The sequence below is a fragment of the Leptosomus discolor genome, chromosome 1 (genome assembly GCF_034619465.1).
Source record: "Leptosomus discolor isolate bLepDis1 chromosome 1, bLepDis1.hap2, whole genome shotgun sequence".
NCBI lineage: Eukaryota > Metazoa > Chordata > Aves > Leptosomiformes > Leptosomidae > Leptosomus > Leptosomus discolor.
The window spans coordinates 174,840,260-174,853,887 of record NC_141391.1 but is presented as its reverse complement, the minus strand read 5'-3'; the positions used below and the strand labels follow the sequence as shown (position 1 = coordinate 174,853,887).

Genomic DNA, 13,628 nt, shown 5'->3' with positions numbered 1-13,628 from the left:
TTGTGCGTTGGCACTTTGTGTTTAATTTGACTGTTACTGAAAGAACCATATACATAGGAACTACATGTATCTTTCTGCTTAATTTTCTAATTTTCTAAGACTTAGCAATAGGCTTGTCAATATTTATCTGTATTTAGTTTTTGTATGTGTAGTCTTTGTTGTACATTTAGCTCAATGTGCTTTTCAGCAAAGGTGATTTCAAAGCTCTGTCAATTACTGGTACAAATACCACTCCCTTCCTTTGGAGAAGAGAGCCGTGTATTTGGAGCGGTGAAGTGTGGAGTGGTGTATTCCTTGAGAATATCCAGGTAGGGTCTGGTTGCGCTAGCCCATTTTGAGCTTGAGAACAAGTGCTTTTTGTGGAAGTCATCATGCAACAGCCTGTGATCTGCCTGTCAGGGAAGTTTCCTGACAGTTGCAGAGTATTTGAGAGCGCCTGGCTCTTCAGGATGGTGGCATGGGGTGAAATAAAAACTTCAGTGAGTTCACTGTCACACCACCAGCAGTGGCAAAAAGCAGATCCTGGGGGAGGACTGTAAGAATAGCGAATTACGAGAGTGAGCTATACTGTGTTAATTTCCCACCATTTGCAGCTTAAGGATTTCTTGAGACGGATGTAATTGCAGTGCATTTTGAGAGCTCCAGTGTAGTTCTCTTCTATGAACTTGTCTGGCCTCCTGTGAAGCCCATCAAAGTGTTTAGTACTGGTTTCAAGCTTTGTCAGGTAAACTATTTATTTTGTGAAGAACTGCTTCTTTTTGTTTGCTTTGAACCAGCTACGTTTCATTCTTCACAGTTCTTGTACTTGAAGAGAAAATGAAAAACCAATCTCTGCTCACTTCTTCTGGCTACTTAAGATTTTATAGACCTCAAGTATTTTTCCCTCAAGTGCCTCTTTTTCAGGCTGAGAAACCTACTTGAGTCATATGTTGAGAAGTAGCTGATAGCAGAAGTCAGTAAATGTTTGTTGTTTAGGTCTCCTGGCTGGTGTGTAGCTAGCCTGAAGTAGATTTGAACCTTAGCTCTTTGTGGTCTCAATTTAATATTTTTTTTTTTTTAAATTGCTGCAGTCTTTGGACAAGGGCCTAAAAAGTACCGACAGGGTGCTGGCAAGAAAAAGGGACATTCTAAATCCCTGTCATCAGATATAAGTATGGTAAAATTTCTGTGTACACTTGCAAATTTAGTTCTTGGCTTTAGGTCTAGGAGTATGTATTTATGTGCAGTAAAGTGGCATACAGTATTGCTGACGGTGGAACATTATTAAAAATGGTTAATTCAATAATTGGCAAATATACTTTTAAAAATTATCTTTAAGGAGAGTTTCCTACCCTTTGGATTGTCTGGACTAGATTGTTTTCAGGGAACGCAAGTCAGCTGTACACCCATCAATTAAAAGCCTGCTACGTTTCCTGGAAAAGTGTTCCTTAAACACTTTTGTGTATGCCACCAATATTAGTCTATTATGTCAATTCAGGGTCTTCCAAGAGGTAGTATGTGCCCCCTTATGAAGGGTTTAGAGGCTTTATAAACTTTATAAAGTTTATACTTTGAAAAGTATGATCTAAACTCTGAAGATTAAGATCTTGATAGATTTATAGTTATGTAAGTTTGTCATTAGTTAAAGGGATTTCCCTTAAACCAAACTGAGTTCCAGAATATGTTGTATTAGAAAAAAAAAAAAAGAGCTGCATGTCTTTGCTTTTTATGTTTTTTGGTTGGTTGGTTAGTTGGTTTGGGGTTTTTTTGTGTGTAGTTTTATGAACACAAAGTGTGTGGTTAGGACAACACAAAGCAATATAATAATAAAAGTCCTAACTTTTATTTTAATACTAGGGTTCCTATTTGATTTTTGTTTTGGTTTTTTGAACTACATTTTGAGTTCATTGCTAAATGGTAGCATTTATTTGTCATCCCAATTCTTAAAGAAAATAAAAATGGAACTTAAAAGACAGAACTGGAATCCTTTAATAAACGTTATGTGATTGGGATTGACATCACACATCCCAATTTCTCTGAATTTGAGAGTCATAATTTGGGTTTGTCCTGTTAGATAGAAGTAGACCATAACCTTCTGGTTCCAAACGAAGTTCAAACACATAAGCAACCTGCTTTTCTAAAGAGCTAAGCCAAAGTCGTTAAAAGGCAGGTACAGTTATTAAAAAGGTGGTGTCAAGAATATAGAGGACTTTTGTCTAGAATAAGTTGACCTCTGCAGGAAGTTGAAATGCTGAACAAAGTTTGTAATGCCACGCCTAAATTGAATTGGTAGGGAGGTATTTAATAAATTATTTCTTTACCTCTTGAACATTGCTGGTTCTTAATCTGAGATACTCAGAAGTTGTGAAGGTGATACCACTGAAGTCTTTACCAGGTAATTTGAGAACAGGACTGAGACCTCCAACTGATGACTGACTGCTGACTGTGAGTGCAATATGTACACTGCGAGTGAAATCTCTGACCTTGTTTCTGAAATTATGACAGATTTCTCTTTTCCTAGTAGGGCATATTTGGGTCATGGTTTGGCCACGTCTGGAGAGAGAAAGAAAAACAGAACCTACACCAGCAGAACTTGTAAAAAATTCTGAAGCCTCTGTGTGTCACACAGTAGGGCTGGTGACACTGGTCGGTATAAAATCTGTTGCTAGCTGACAAGTTATTGACAGAAATTTAATTATTTGGTTAGAGGTACATTTTCTGCATTTTCTACTAAGTTACATTCATGTATGTTTCTGTTCCAGGGTTCGGAGAGTCTAGAATGTGACGAAGTGAAAAAGCCTGCTAGAGTAGTTTTGATGGAGTGGACTGAATTGTCCAAAGGAGAGGATCCAGACTATTATATTGTGACATACCAGAGCGCAGATGCTTTCAGTCAAAAAGTAAGTTTGGTCAATTTAAGTGCTAAGTAGTTCCACATGTATTTAAGCTGTAGTTCCACTAGTTAATAGCATTATGTGTTTGTTTTTTAAAAAAATTGTGTAAAATAGCAAATAAAGAGAAAGTTTGGAAAAATTGTACTGAATTCTGTAGTTCATGTCACTTATATGCACTCTTCCAGAGTCCTGTTGTAGCCAGTGGTACTTAAAAGACCCTTGAGTATCCTGGTTGAATAAGGATAGATAGGGATATGCTCAAAGAATATGCAAGTTCATCAAGGTACTGTGGTTTGAAGGAGAAGTCTAACTTCTCTAGGAGAGACAGAAGATACTACCCCAGATCTCTGTGGCAGGGCATTGCTCTTATTTTGGGCACAGGATGTTCTGGAACGTAAAGAAAATATGGGGATTTTAATATGAAAGTGGTTGTTAATAGCTTGATTTCTAAAAGGTTTTGTTTTAAATGCATTGGGTATTTTGCAGTTTAACTGCAGCCTTAAGTTTGACGTGCTGCAATACAGGCTGCCCATTTAAAAACTTCATAGGTCATTTATGAATTTTATTTTTATTACTTTCACTATATCCAGAAATTCTTTTAACTTGCAGAATGTAAGAAACATTTCTAAAGCTGAACAGAAACCTGTCAGGACTACAGTTCTGCTTGAGGAAAATAAGAAGTATGACATTACAATAGAATCCCTAAAAAATGGCCGAAGCCTAAGTGTAAAATCGTTTAAGACACGTAAGTGGAGTAGCCCAAAAATATTTTGGTATCATTATAGTTAGTCTAATACTGAAGACTAAAGAAGTAGGGGTTGAAATCCTGAGCTCACTCATGTATTTGGAAACTTTACATCAATGTATGTTTTCAACCATGAAGAGCAGAAGGATTAATTTTATATAACTTGTTTGGTTAGTGTAACAATTCTGCAATATGGGACTGATGTAAAAATTTGGAGAAAAGCCTGGCAATTTCATATCAACATAGAGTTATGATTGTTTGTCTTATATAAATTAAAAATATTAAATCATTTTGTTTCCACTTTATGACAGTCCCTCTTTAAAAAGGTTTCATGAGTAGCTTGAAGATCTTAATATTGTGACTATGTGGGACCGATTTTAGTGTAAGAATTTGTAAGCCTAAAACTTACAAAAACATCATTTGTTGCTGTAAATCTGTTCAGGACCACAAGTCCCACCAACTATTAGAATGAAAGGACTTTCTAATCTTGATTTAGTTAATTGCTTTTAAACAGTTTATAGCATTACCAAGCTCATACCAGCTTTGGAATACAGTCTAGGGTCTGAATACAAGCAACATCACTGGGAAAAATACATAGTAAGTTGAAAACATTGCAGCAGCCATTGACTCTTTGAAGTATGTTCAACAAGCTACAGGAATTAATTCATGGTGATGCTACTAATATGTTACTACTGCACTTGCCATGTACTTAACTGATATTCTAGGGAAATATGTACTTTTACAGTTAAACATGCCTTAAACTGTGCATTTTTATTTGTGGTTGCTCAAGACTTGAACACCATGACTTTCTTAATTGCTCAGTAAGACATTTTCTTGATACTACCTTTCTTTCCCTACTGTGTGTATCCTTCATCACTTCTTAAAAGAAAAAAATATTATTATTGATGCAATAAACTTTGAGCTAATTATTCCCTTGTGGTAAAGACAGTATTTATTTTTTCTTGGTCTACTAGGTGGAATTTCAGAAAATGACATCAAAATATTTGTGACAGCTACCACAGTGTCTTTTAATTGGAGTACAATGACCAAAGACTTTTCAGTTTCAGTTCTGCTGAATGATACTTCTGAGATTGTAAGAAACCCCCGTGGATTCTTTCTATGGAGTAATTTGATGCCTGCCACCTTATATACATTTAAGCTTGTGTTTGAACAGTTACATCTTGAATTTATGAATGTGTCTCAATCACTGGATATTCAAGCTGAAACAGGTATATATTAGAGTTTGCTGTAGTCACAGTGAATGCAAGGAAGCACTGCATATTTTCTAGAAGAGTTGAGAGTAAATTGTAAAAAGCCTGTATTCCATTTTACATTTTTTATAGATGTGGATTGTTTCATTTCTAGGAAGTTAATGACATGGATTATTTCGAATTAATATTTCTTAGTATTTTTAGGGGCAAGAATTCAAATTTGTATGTGCAAATAATTAAGCTAACTACATTTTTTGCAGTCTAAAATAAAGTGAATGTTGAGGTTAAGCACTGTAATTATGTGAGTGCATGGACTGAATTTGCTATATACCTTCAGTGAAAAGGCAGGGAAAATGCTGAATTTGGTAAGGATTTGGAACACTTTTTGCCAGCGTTCAAAGTGATGTTTTTATACTGCTGAGTGACTAACCTGGCTACGCTGTTTTGTTAGAAGTGCTGTGAAGGAGGCAGGATTCTTAGGATGTTATGGCTTGATTATGTAACTTCATGCCTTTAAATGTACTACTCTGATAATGTAACTTAAAGCCTTTGAATTAGGAACACAAAAGAAAGGATTATATAGGCTCAAATTCAAGGAAATAATTATTTTTCTAAACTCGGTAAGCTATTAAAAACAAATGATTTGTTAATTTTAATTTTAAAATTTAAAAAATGGACCGTCAGAAACTAAGCTTAAAGAATGTTTTTTTCCTAGAGTAGGATAAAAACTAATGGATCTATTTTTCTTTTTTTCTTCAATGGGTTGTAGATGATACTCTTTTAATTCAGTCAATCACATTTTTTAAGACACAGGATTTCGAAGGAGTGTTGATTCCTAATTACTGAATTTTGGGGGGTTTGCAATTGTGAATTAATTCAATGCTATCATCATCAAAATGCCTGTGTAATTATAAAAAACCTTAAACTGTACCACTGCCATGAGTGGTACAGAATATCTTTAAAATCCTGTCCTTGTTCACCTGTAGGCACCTGTTCCCACGGGTGGGTGGCATTCCAAAGCAGCTGCTATCGAATGGGCAAGGAGAGCAAGCCGTGGAAGGTGGCACAACAAATCTGTGAAACGTCTTCACGAGGGGCGCATCTTCTTGACGTAGGGAGTGATGAAGAACATGCTTTTGTTTTGTCTTATCTCCAGACAATTAGTCAAATAATCATGTTATGGACGGGTCTTAGTGACCTAAAGGTCAGTCTATTTTATCTTCTTTGCTATTGCATATATGGAAGCAGGAGAATTTTGGTATGTAGAAGCCAATTCTTTGGAATAAAAAGTGCTACAAAGTAAATTGGTTATTTTTTTGTATAGTTATTAGTAGTTAGAAGAGGAATCATTATATCTGCCTGTTTAGAAATACTGAAAACATGTAGCAAGCCATAGCTGGGACATAGTTTATACACACCCTATTTAATTTTTCTCTTTTTGCGAGTTCTTCACAGGCCTATTGTTTTGCCTGTAGGTGGTGCTGCATTATTAGATTTTAAATCTTACTCTATATGTATGTTACTCTGGATATCAAAGCCTGGGGTTGGCTTTCCCAGTTGTGATGCAGGTCTGAAACATTGAGTGTTGAGTTTAGCAACGTCTGTCCACTGTAATGCTGGATAGGCCCGTGGAAGAAGGGATTGGAGAAAAGTATTTCTTGTAAAAAGATTCCTGTTCCTCATATGTGGGGCATGAGAGTTCTTAATGCCAGTTCTACTTTTATTAAATGACTCGCTGTGGTGTGGTGTGGGATTTGGGAACAGCTACAGAGATAAATAAAGGTGTTGGGAAAGTGCTCAGAAAGATGGAGGAGACACTGTGCCAGAAATGTGGGATCCAGCCTTCTTGTGATTAGGCTTAGTGAAAACTTGTTTTGTGGTAAGTATCAGAAGGTTGGGAGGAAGCCACTGTTTTTCGGTTTGGAAAATCTACACTCCGAAATCTAATTTTAATATTATTTTAGTTCAATTAATTTTAAAAGAAATGCTGTGAAAAACAGTAAAAAGAAGGTAAACTTTTTTTGCAAGGACAGGAGGTAAGTGGTAAACACATTATAGATGGAAAATTTATTTATTGCAGACTTTGTTAAATAACATAATGGGGCTACACAAACAAGTCGGAGTGGGATAACATGCAAACTGAGGAAACACAAACCTGTCTAGGTTTGTAGTTAGAGAAGCAGTCTAACCTTCCCGGTTAGTAAAGCACCAGTAATATAGGTATTTTGCCTGTAATACTGTTTTATGCATAAGATTTTAGAATTGCTGTAATTTTTACACCATAGTGATATTATTTTTAACCAACTTGGTATTTTAGAAATAAGGCAGTATTTGTAAGAGGCTGCCAGAAATAGATGTCCCATGAAAGCATAATATTTTTGCATGTTGGAAAGAATGCTAGAAAGTTTGGTTTTTTTTTTCTTTTTAAACTCTGATTACACAGAAAAGAGTTAATTGCCAGTTTGGAATGTCACTGTTAGTCAACTGTTTAATCATTACATGCATTTTTGTGTTTGTGGGAGTCTAGTCAGTTAAATTAACTCGATAAGTACCTCGTTTTAAGAGTAGCAAGGGCTGATAATAAAATGCTTGTTTTTCAAGCACGTCTTTCCTCAATATTTGTACTTAATTAGCGTGTTCAAGTACTGTATGAACATATTACAGTCCTAAGTGTCATTGCTGTCATTTGATCTCATCTTATGAGAACTCCAAATTGTACTTGAACCAAATTGTACTTGCCCCAGGAGTTGAAAGATCACGGGACATATGCTAGGAATCACAGGATTTGTTTAAAATCTGAGAGAAAAAATAAGGATTCAATTATTTTTGCTTTCTTATTCATATTTGAATCATTAGGGAGTTAAATTTCTGTTTTCAAGACTTTTTCTCCCAGTACCCATGGGACTTGAAATGTTCTATGAAAAAAAGTTGAGACTATAACCTACTCAGAAGATTTCAGCAGCCTTAGGAAAACTGCCAAGCCCTGTTACACTGACAAAAATTAGCAACATTGTGAGCAGGACTAGTTCTGTAGCATTTATATTCTTACAGTTTTTCTTTCTTTAAACCTATTTTGATCTGTATCTGCATTTAAACCCCTCCTGACAAGGATGAGCATTCTTGTGAAAGACAATAGGGACCTTGGAGACATAGGTCACTGCACTGGGTACAAATGAATGGAGCGCTTTGGTGATACCCTCACGTCTGTCTTAACACTCTGTGCAGTTCTTCAGAGTTAGGAAGTGGAAAAGGTAGCCAAAGAATGTTTACTGAGGTTTCCCTTAGAAGCCCTGCTGCAGAGGTTTGTATCATAATAGTATCTTGTGGCTTCCAGTGCTTGTAGTTAACTCTGGTGCCCAGAAAGACCAGTATAAGAAAAAGATATGCTTTGATCTACACAGTATTTTTGAAACAGCAGGCTGGACACACAAATCCGCCTGAAAGTCAAGTTGAATTCTTTCATGCGATTGAAAATCTTCTTTGCTCTCTTGGAAAAATGAAAGACATCACGGTATTTTACTTGATTTTTTTTTTTTTCAATTCATCTGTTGAATTGAAAAAAAAATCAGTCTCAACAAACACAGAAAAAATCTTTTTTTCTTTTCCTTGTCTCCCTTTTGAATATCTTTAACAAAATGGAAAAGCCATGGAAGTCTTAAAATTATAGTGGTACCTCAACTTTTCTCCATTACATTACTTAAAGCATTTACTTAGATTGTAGGACCACAGACTTGCTATGCCTGAAAGCATTTATGCATGTATGCCTCCTGAGGGTGCTCCAATGCCGTGTGTAAACGTGTTGGTTTTTTTATGAATCCCCTGTAGATGTTGCTATATGTTGGTGCAGCGCAGCCTGAAACCTGTCTCCCACTAGAGGGGTCTGCGTTGCAATGCTGTCAGCATATTCTGCAAGCATCTTTCCTTCAGAATACTGTGTTGCCCCAGTCTGGTATTTGTAGAGCTCCGATGAAGGAGCTGAAAGTACCTCAAAGGTTAGAAGTCAGGTGTGAGTGAGTGTCCTAACTGCTGAGCTACCGGCAAATAGGAGAGAGGGAAAAGATCGCATTTCCTCCTCTGATTGTGGATCTAGCCCTGGGTTTTTTTCAGCTAAACTGTTTTTGCTTTCAGACCGAATTTATAAATGTTTTTGACTGACTGCTTTTTTTTTTTTTTTAAGTGAATGACATTTTTAGAAACTTTCCCATCCATGATTGTTAGATTATTTGATTAACAGTGATTTTTAAAAGGTTTTTTGTAATGATTAAATATGCCACCTTAGCCTTATGTGGCTTATATGCTATATTATGTATTACATGGTATGTATTATGTATTATATTATTAATTTGTAATCTTTTGTAATAGAAGAGATTGAATTTTAGACTGAAATATTTACTTTATTTAAAATGTTCCTATATACTTAATTTGTGTAAATGAAGTATGAAAATTTTGGATGTTTTGGAGACATGCTTGCAATGAGGAAAGCCTTAATAATTTATTAATATAATGTAAAAATACATGGGGTTTTTATTTCTTTTTTTTTCAATAGGAAGAAGGTCAGCTCAGGTGGACAGATGGATCTCCGTATCTTCTAAAGGCTGGTATCTCAGCTTTGTCAATGATACCAGAAAATGAAACTGACTGCTATGCCCTTCAGAGAGATCCCACTGGTCCTGGCTATTTCTTCACAGGATTTTTCTGCTATATACAGCTACCATATATTTGTGAATATGAATGTAACTATATTTTTTCCAATCTTTTGCATTTATTTTTAAAAGCCGTCCCCCAATTACCTTTACCTTTGAAGATACAACTACAAAAAGAAAAAGGTTTTAATGATTTTCAGTGATTTTTTTTTTTTTCATTTTTGGTGTTCTCTTTCAGTACCTCTGGTACCAGAAAACTTCACGTTTAGTGTGCATGATGTCAAGACAACTGAAGCTGTATTTATGTGGAGCGATATGGACATGTGGCTTAAGTCGGGCTTTGCACTTATAATTAAGTACTATTTTGATCAGTGGAAACCATACATTCTGAACTTGCCTATGAATACAACTCAAACAAAAATTGTGCACTTGTCTCCTGGCATTTGCTATAGTTTTTTATTAGCAGCAAGGAACCCAGAAGGGGCACAGACTATCTTAAGTCCACTTCTGAAGGTAGAAACAAGTAAGTTACAAAAATAAATAACAATAATAAACAGATAATCATACACCTTTTATATTTTTCCTTTAATTACACTGTTCCTTGTGTTGATGCTTTGTCTGAAAATATAAATAAATCTGAACAGGAATTCTGAATCCAGGATTTACCAGTTTGTAGTATGGATTCCAATGTCTCCATTTTGCTTTTGTGCTAAAATGCTGTATTCGGGTTGATGAGGAAAAACTCAGGAGGTTTTGGTGGCTACAAGCAGAAAGGCAGCTACAAATTCTGTTTCTGTGAAGCATATTTTAAAAGCTCATTCTTACCATAATTTTACTGACAGAATCCCTACTGATGTCTAAAGGTAAAGCTGGATGTCAGAGTAACAGGAGTGTATTTTTTGGCCATGCTGGTGAAGTGCAGAAATACACTTTCCAGTCTGAAGTAAAAGATTTTGTTGGAATAAGCAGAGGTATCCCTGTATATCTGTAGTTAAGTTTAAGACAAGCTTTATGGTTTAAAAATAACGTTGTGTTTTGACCTCCTGCGTGATGCAGAATGGCATAAGGAAAATTCGTGAACTGATTGTGTTCCAGTAAAGTCTCGCTGAATGAAGCCAAGTTAAACTTGCCAGTTGGGAGAAATGAACAATACCTTTGCATCTAAAGGTGATCAAATGGACATGTCCTCAAGGAAAAACTACTTCATGCACACAATTTTAGGGGCAAATTTTCTTGATGTTCCTGTTTTCTGTGGTACTGGGAAAATTTTATGATTTTCAGAAGTTAAAGAAAACATACTGCCCTAACATTTTTACCAACTCTGGGAAGCCAGTCCAAATCTGAGACAGAGGCCTATTTTGTTAAAGTCAGAACAAAATACAGGTTTTTCTTAAGGAGAAAGAAGCTGCTCATTTTCTCCAGCAAGTACATTTTGTACAGATCACTTCTTCATCCCCCGGGCTGCTTTAATGCGCCTGACAGTCCTCTCATCTTCTGTGCTACCAGCCTCTCTGCTCCCTAATCTGGTGGTTCGTTGTCTGTATGTAAGACCTTGTAATGCAATTTACCTCTGTAATGAAGGAAAGACATTCCTGCTTTCTCCTGTGAGAATCATAGAATAGAATAGGTTTGGGTTGAAAGGGACCTCAAAGATCATCTAGTTCCACGCCCCCGCCCCGTCGCCATGGCAGGGACACCTCCCAGTAGACCAGGTTGGTCAAAGCCCCCTCCAACATGGTCTTAAACACTTCCAGGGATGGAGCATCCACAACTTCCTTAGGCAACCTGTTCCGGCGTCTCACCATGCTCAGGATGAAGAACTTCTTCCTTGTATCTAGCCTAAACCTTCCCTCTCCCAGCTTCCAACCGTTACCCCTCATCCAATCACTGCAGGCCCTTGTAAAAAGTCCCTCCCCAGCCTTCTTGGAGGCCCCCTTCAGGTACTGGAAGGCCAGTAGAAGGTCTCCCTGGAGCCTTCTCTTTTCCAGGCTGAACAAGCCCAACTCTCTCAGCCTGTCCTGGTAGGAAAGGTGTTCCAACCCTCTGACCATCTTGGTAGCCCTCCTCTGGACTCGCTCCAGCATCTCCATGTCTTTCGTGTGTTGGGGGCTCCAGAGCTGGACGCAGCACTCCAGGTGGGGTCTCACCAGGGCAGAGTAGAGGGGCAGAATCACTTCCCTTGACCTGCTGGCCACACTTCTTTTGATGAAGCCCAGGATACGATTGTCTTTCTGGGCTGTGAGTGCACACTGTTGGCTCATGTTCATCTTTTCATCCACCAGCATGCCCAAGTCATTCTCCCCAGGACTGCTCTTAGTCCAGTCATCGCCCAGCCTGTATCTGTGCTTGGGATTTCCTTGACCCAGGGGCAGGACCTTGCACTCGGCCTTGTTACACTTCATGAGGTTGGCCTGGGCCTGCCTCTCAAGCCTGTTAGGTGATGTTTCTGATCTGTCTGAAGCACAAGAGAGAGGACCTAAGTGAGGAGACTGAGTTCAACACATAGAGCTGGGTGATTCAGAAAACCTCAGTTGGGTAGTGAGACTATTCCCCTGCATATCAATATTAGATATACAGTCACATTTGCTTTGTTTGATTTGTTCTAATACTGTTTAGCATTTATGTAAGTAAGCGTGTACTGTTAGCTTTTCAGGCTGTATTTGAAAAAAAACGTTAGTCATTGGAAAAAGATATCAGAAGCTATTATCCTATTTCTGTTCCTAATCTTATTCAATAGGACCGTTTCACTCCCTGAAGTTAGAGGCTACATACGTTTCATCTGCAGAAATACATTTGAAGTGGAAGCCTCCGCAGCATTCATCCAGTGCTTCTTTTCATTACTATCTCATCAACATTTTGGATACTGAAACCAACATTTGGGAACAGTTACAGGTTGAAAAAAGCAAGTCTTCAATAGTAATAGGAAATGTAAAATCTTATCGTCAGTATCAGATATATTTACAGAATGTAGCAGAAAAAGGAACTCTAAGCTGCCATGAGAAGCCTATCTTAATCACGACAGGTGATGTATCTATTTTCTGGAGGCTTTGTTTCACTAGACAGTGTTTAAATTGAAAATACAGGGCATACAAGTATTTTTAAGGCCACATACAGATTGCGGTTTGTTGAGATGAGAAAGTTGGGGGAATTGTTTTCTATGTTCTCTGTTTACTGATTCTAACCTTCAGAACCTTCCAAAAGAGTGAACCTACCTAATCCCCTTGTTTATTGAGTCACTTATTTTATATTTAATATATAGAACATTATAATATTCTAATACTGTTTAGCATTTATGTAAGTAAGTGTGTACTGTTAGCTTTTCAGGCTGTATTTGAAAAAAAAGGTCATTGGAACATTAATATGTGCTAGAACATTAATAGGTGCTAAAGAAGCAGCATCCTATTTGCTAAATATTTATGGTTTGTTTATTTAATTTTAGCAAAGTAGAAACATTACCATGATCTCTTAAATTATGCAGGTGAAGACAGATTAATTTATTTTTCTAATCATAGATACTGTGACTCAGAGTGTGTCATCTTTATTACTCTGTATATATCCAGTGGAATGGAATGTGCTTGTAAAATAAGTCCCTATTTGTTATGAGAAAAAAGAGCAGAATCTGCCTGTAACAGGTAGTGATCTACAAACTATTTTAAGAAATAATTAAATGGAATTAGTAGTTTTAAAAGCATGGCATTTTTAGAAGAAAAAATAAACCAAAAGTCATCATTGGGAAGTGATTGTAAATTGATAGTAATTTTGATCTATGGTTTTATACTGACATCTTTTTCTTTGCTCAAGCTGTCAGTCCCCCTAGAGCTGTTTATATTCACCCAGAAGATATACAGGAAGAGAGTGTAATCCTTCACTGGAAGCTGCCACAAGAGGGTCAGGAATCCTACATTCAAGTGAAACCTAGTGCAGACGTTGGTGAAATGAAGAAGTTTTTATTAAAGAATACAGAAGAATTTAAAATTGATCTCCTAATTCCTGGAATGGCGTATGAAATAGCAGTGGCAAGTGTGATTAATGGAAATGTGAGTGAACTGAAGACCATTCAATGCACTCTAAGTAAGACATCATTTACTGTTGGAAACTACACACTGTAATACACAGAACATCAGTCTCGATGCTGTTACTATTGTCTAACAGATTT

General features: G+C 36.8%; 1 protein-coding gene across 1 annotated transcript in view; it reads left to right on the top strand.

Moving 5' to 3' along the window:
- Positions 1–13,628, top strand: part of PTPRQ (protein tyrosine phosphatase receptor type Q) — a 139,801-nt gene that overhangs the window by 471 nt on the left and 125,702 nt on the right. Inside the window, exons 2-9 of the mRNA XM_086471434.1 lie at positions 2,742–2,879; positions 3,483–3,618; positions 4,593–4,847; positions 5,816–6,033; positions 9,376–9,562; positions 9,711–9,995; positions 12,210–12,494; positions 13,274–13,543. Of these exons, the coding sequence (XP_086327560.1) occupies positions 2,742–2,879; positions 3,483–3,618; positions 4,593–4,847; positions 5,816–6,033; positions 9,376–9,562; positions 9,711–9,995; positions 12,210–12,494; positions 13,274–13,543 (1,774 nt within the window). The remainder of the gene's footprint in view (positions 1–2,741; positions 2,880–3,482; positions 3,619–4,592; positions 4,848–5,815; positions 6,034–9,375; positions 9,563–9,710; positions 9,996–12,209; positions 12,495–13,273; positions 13,544–13,628) is intronic.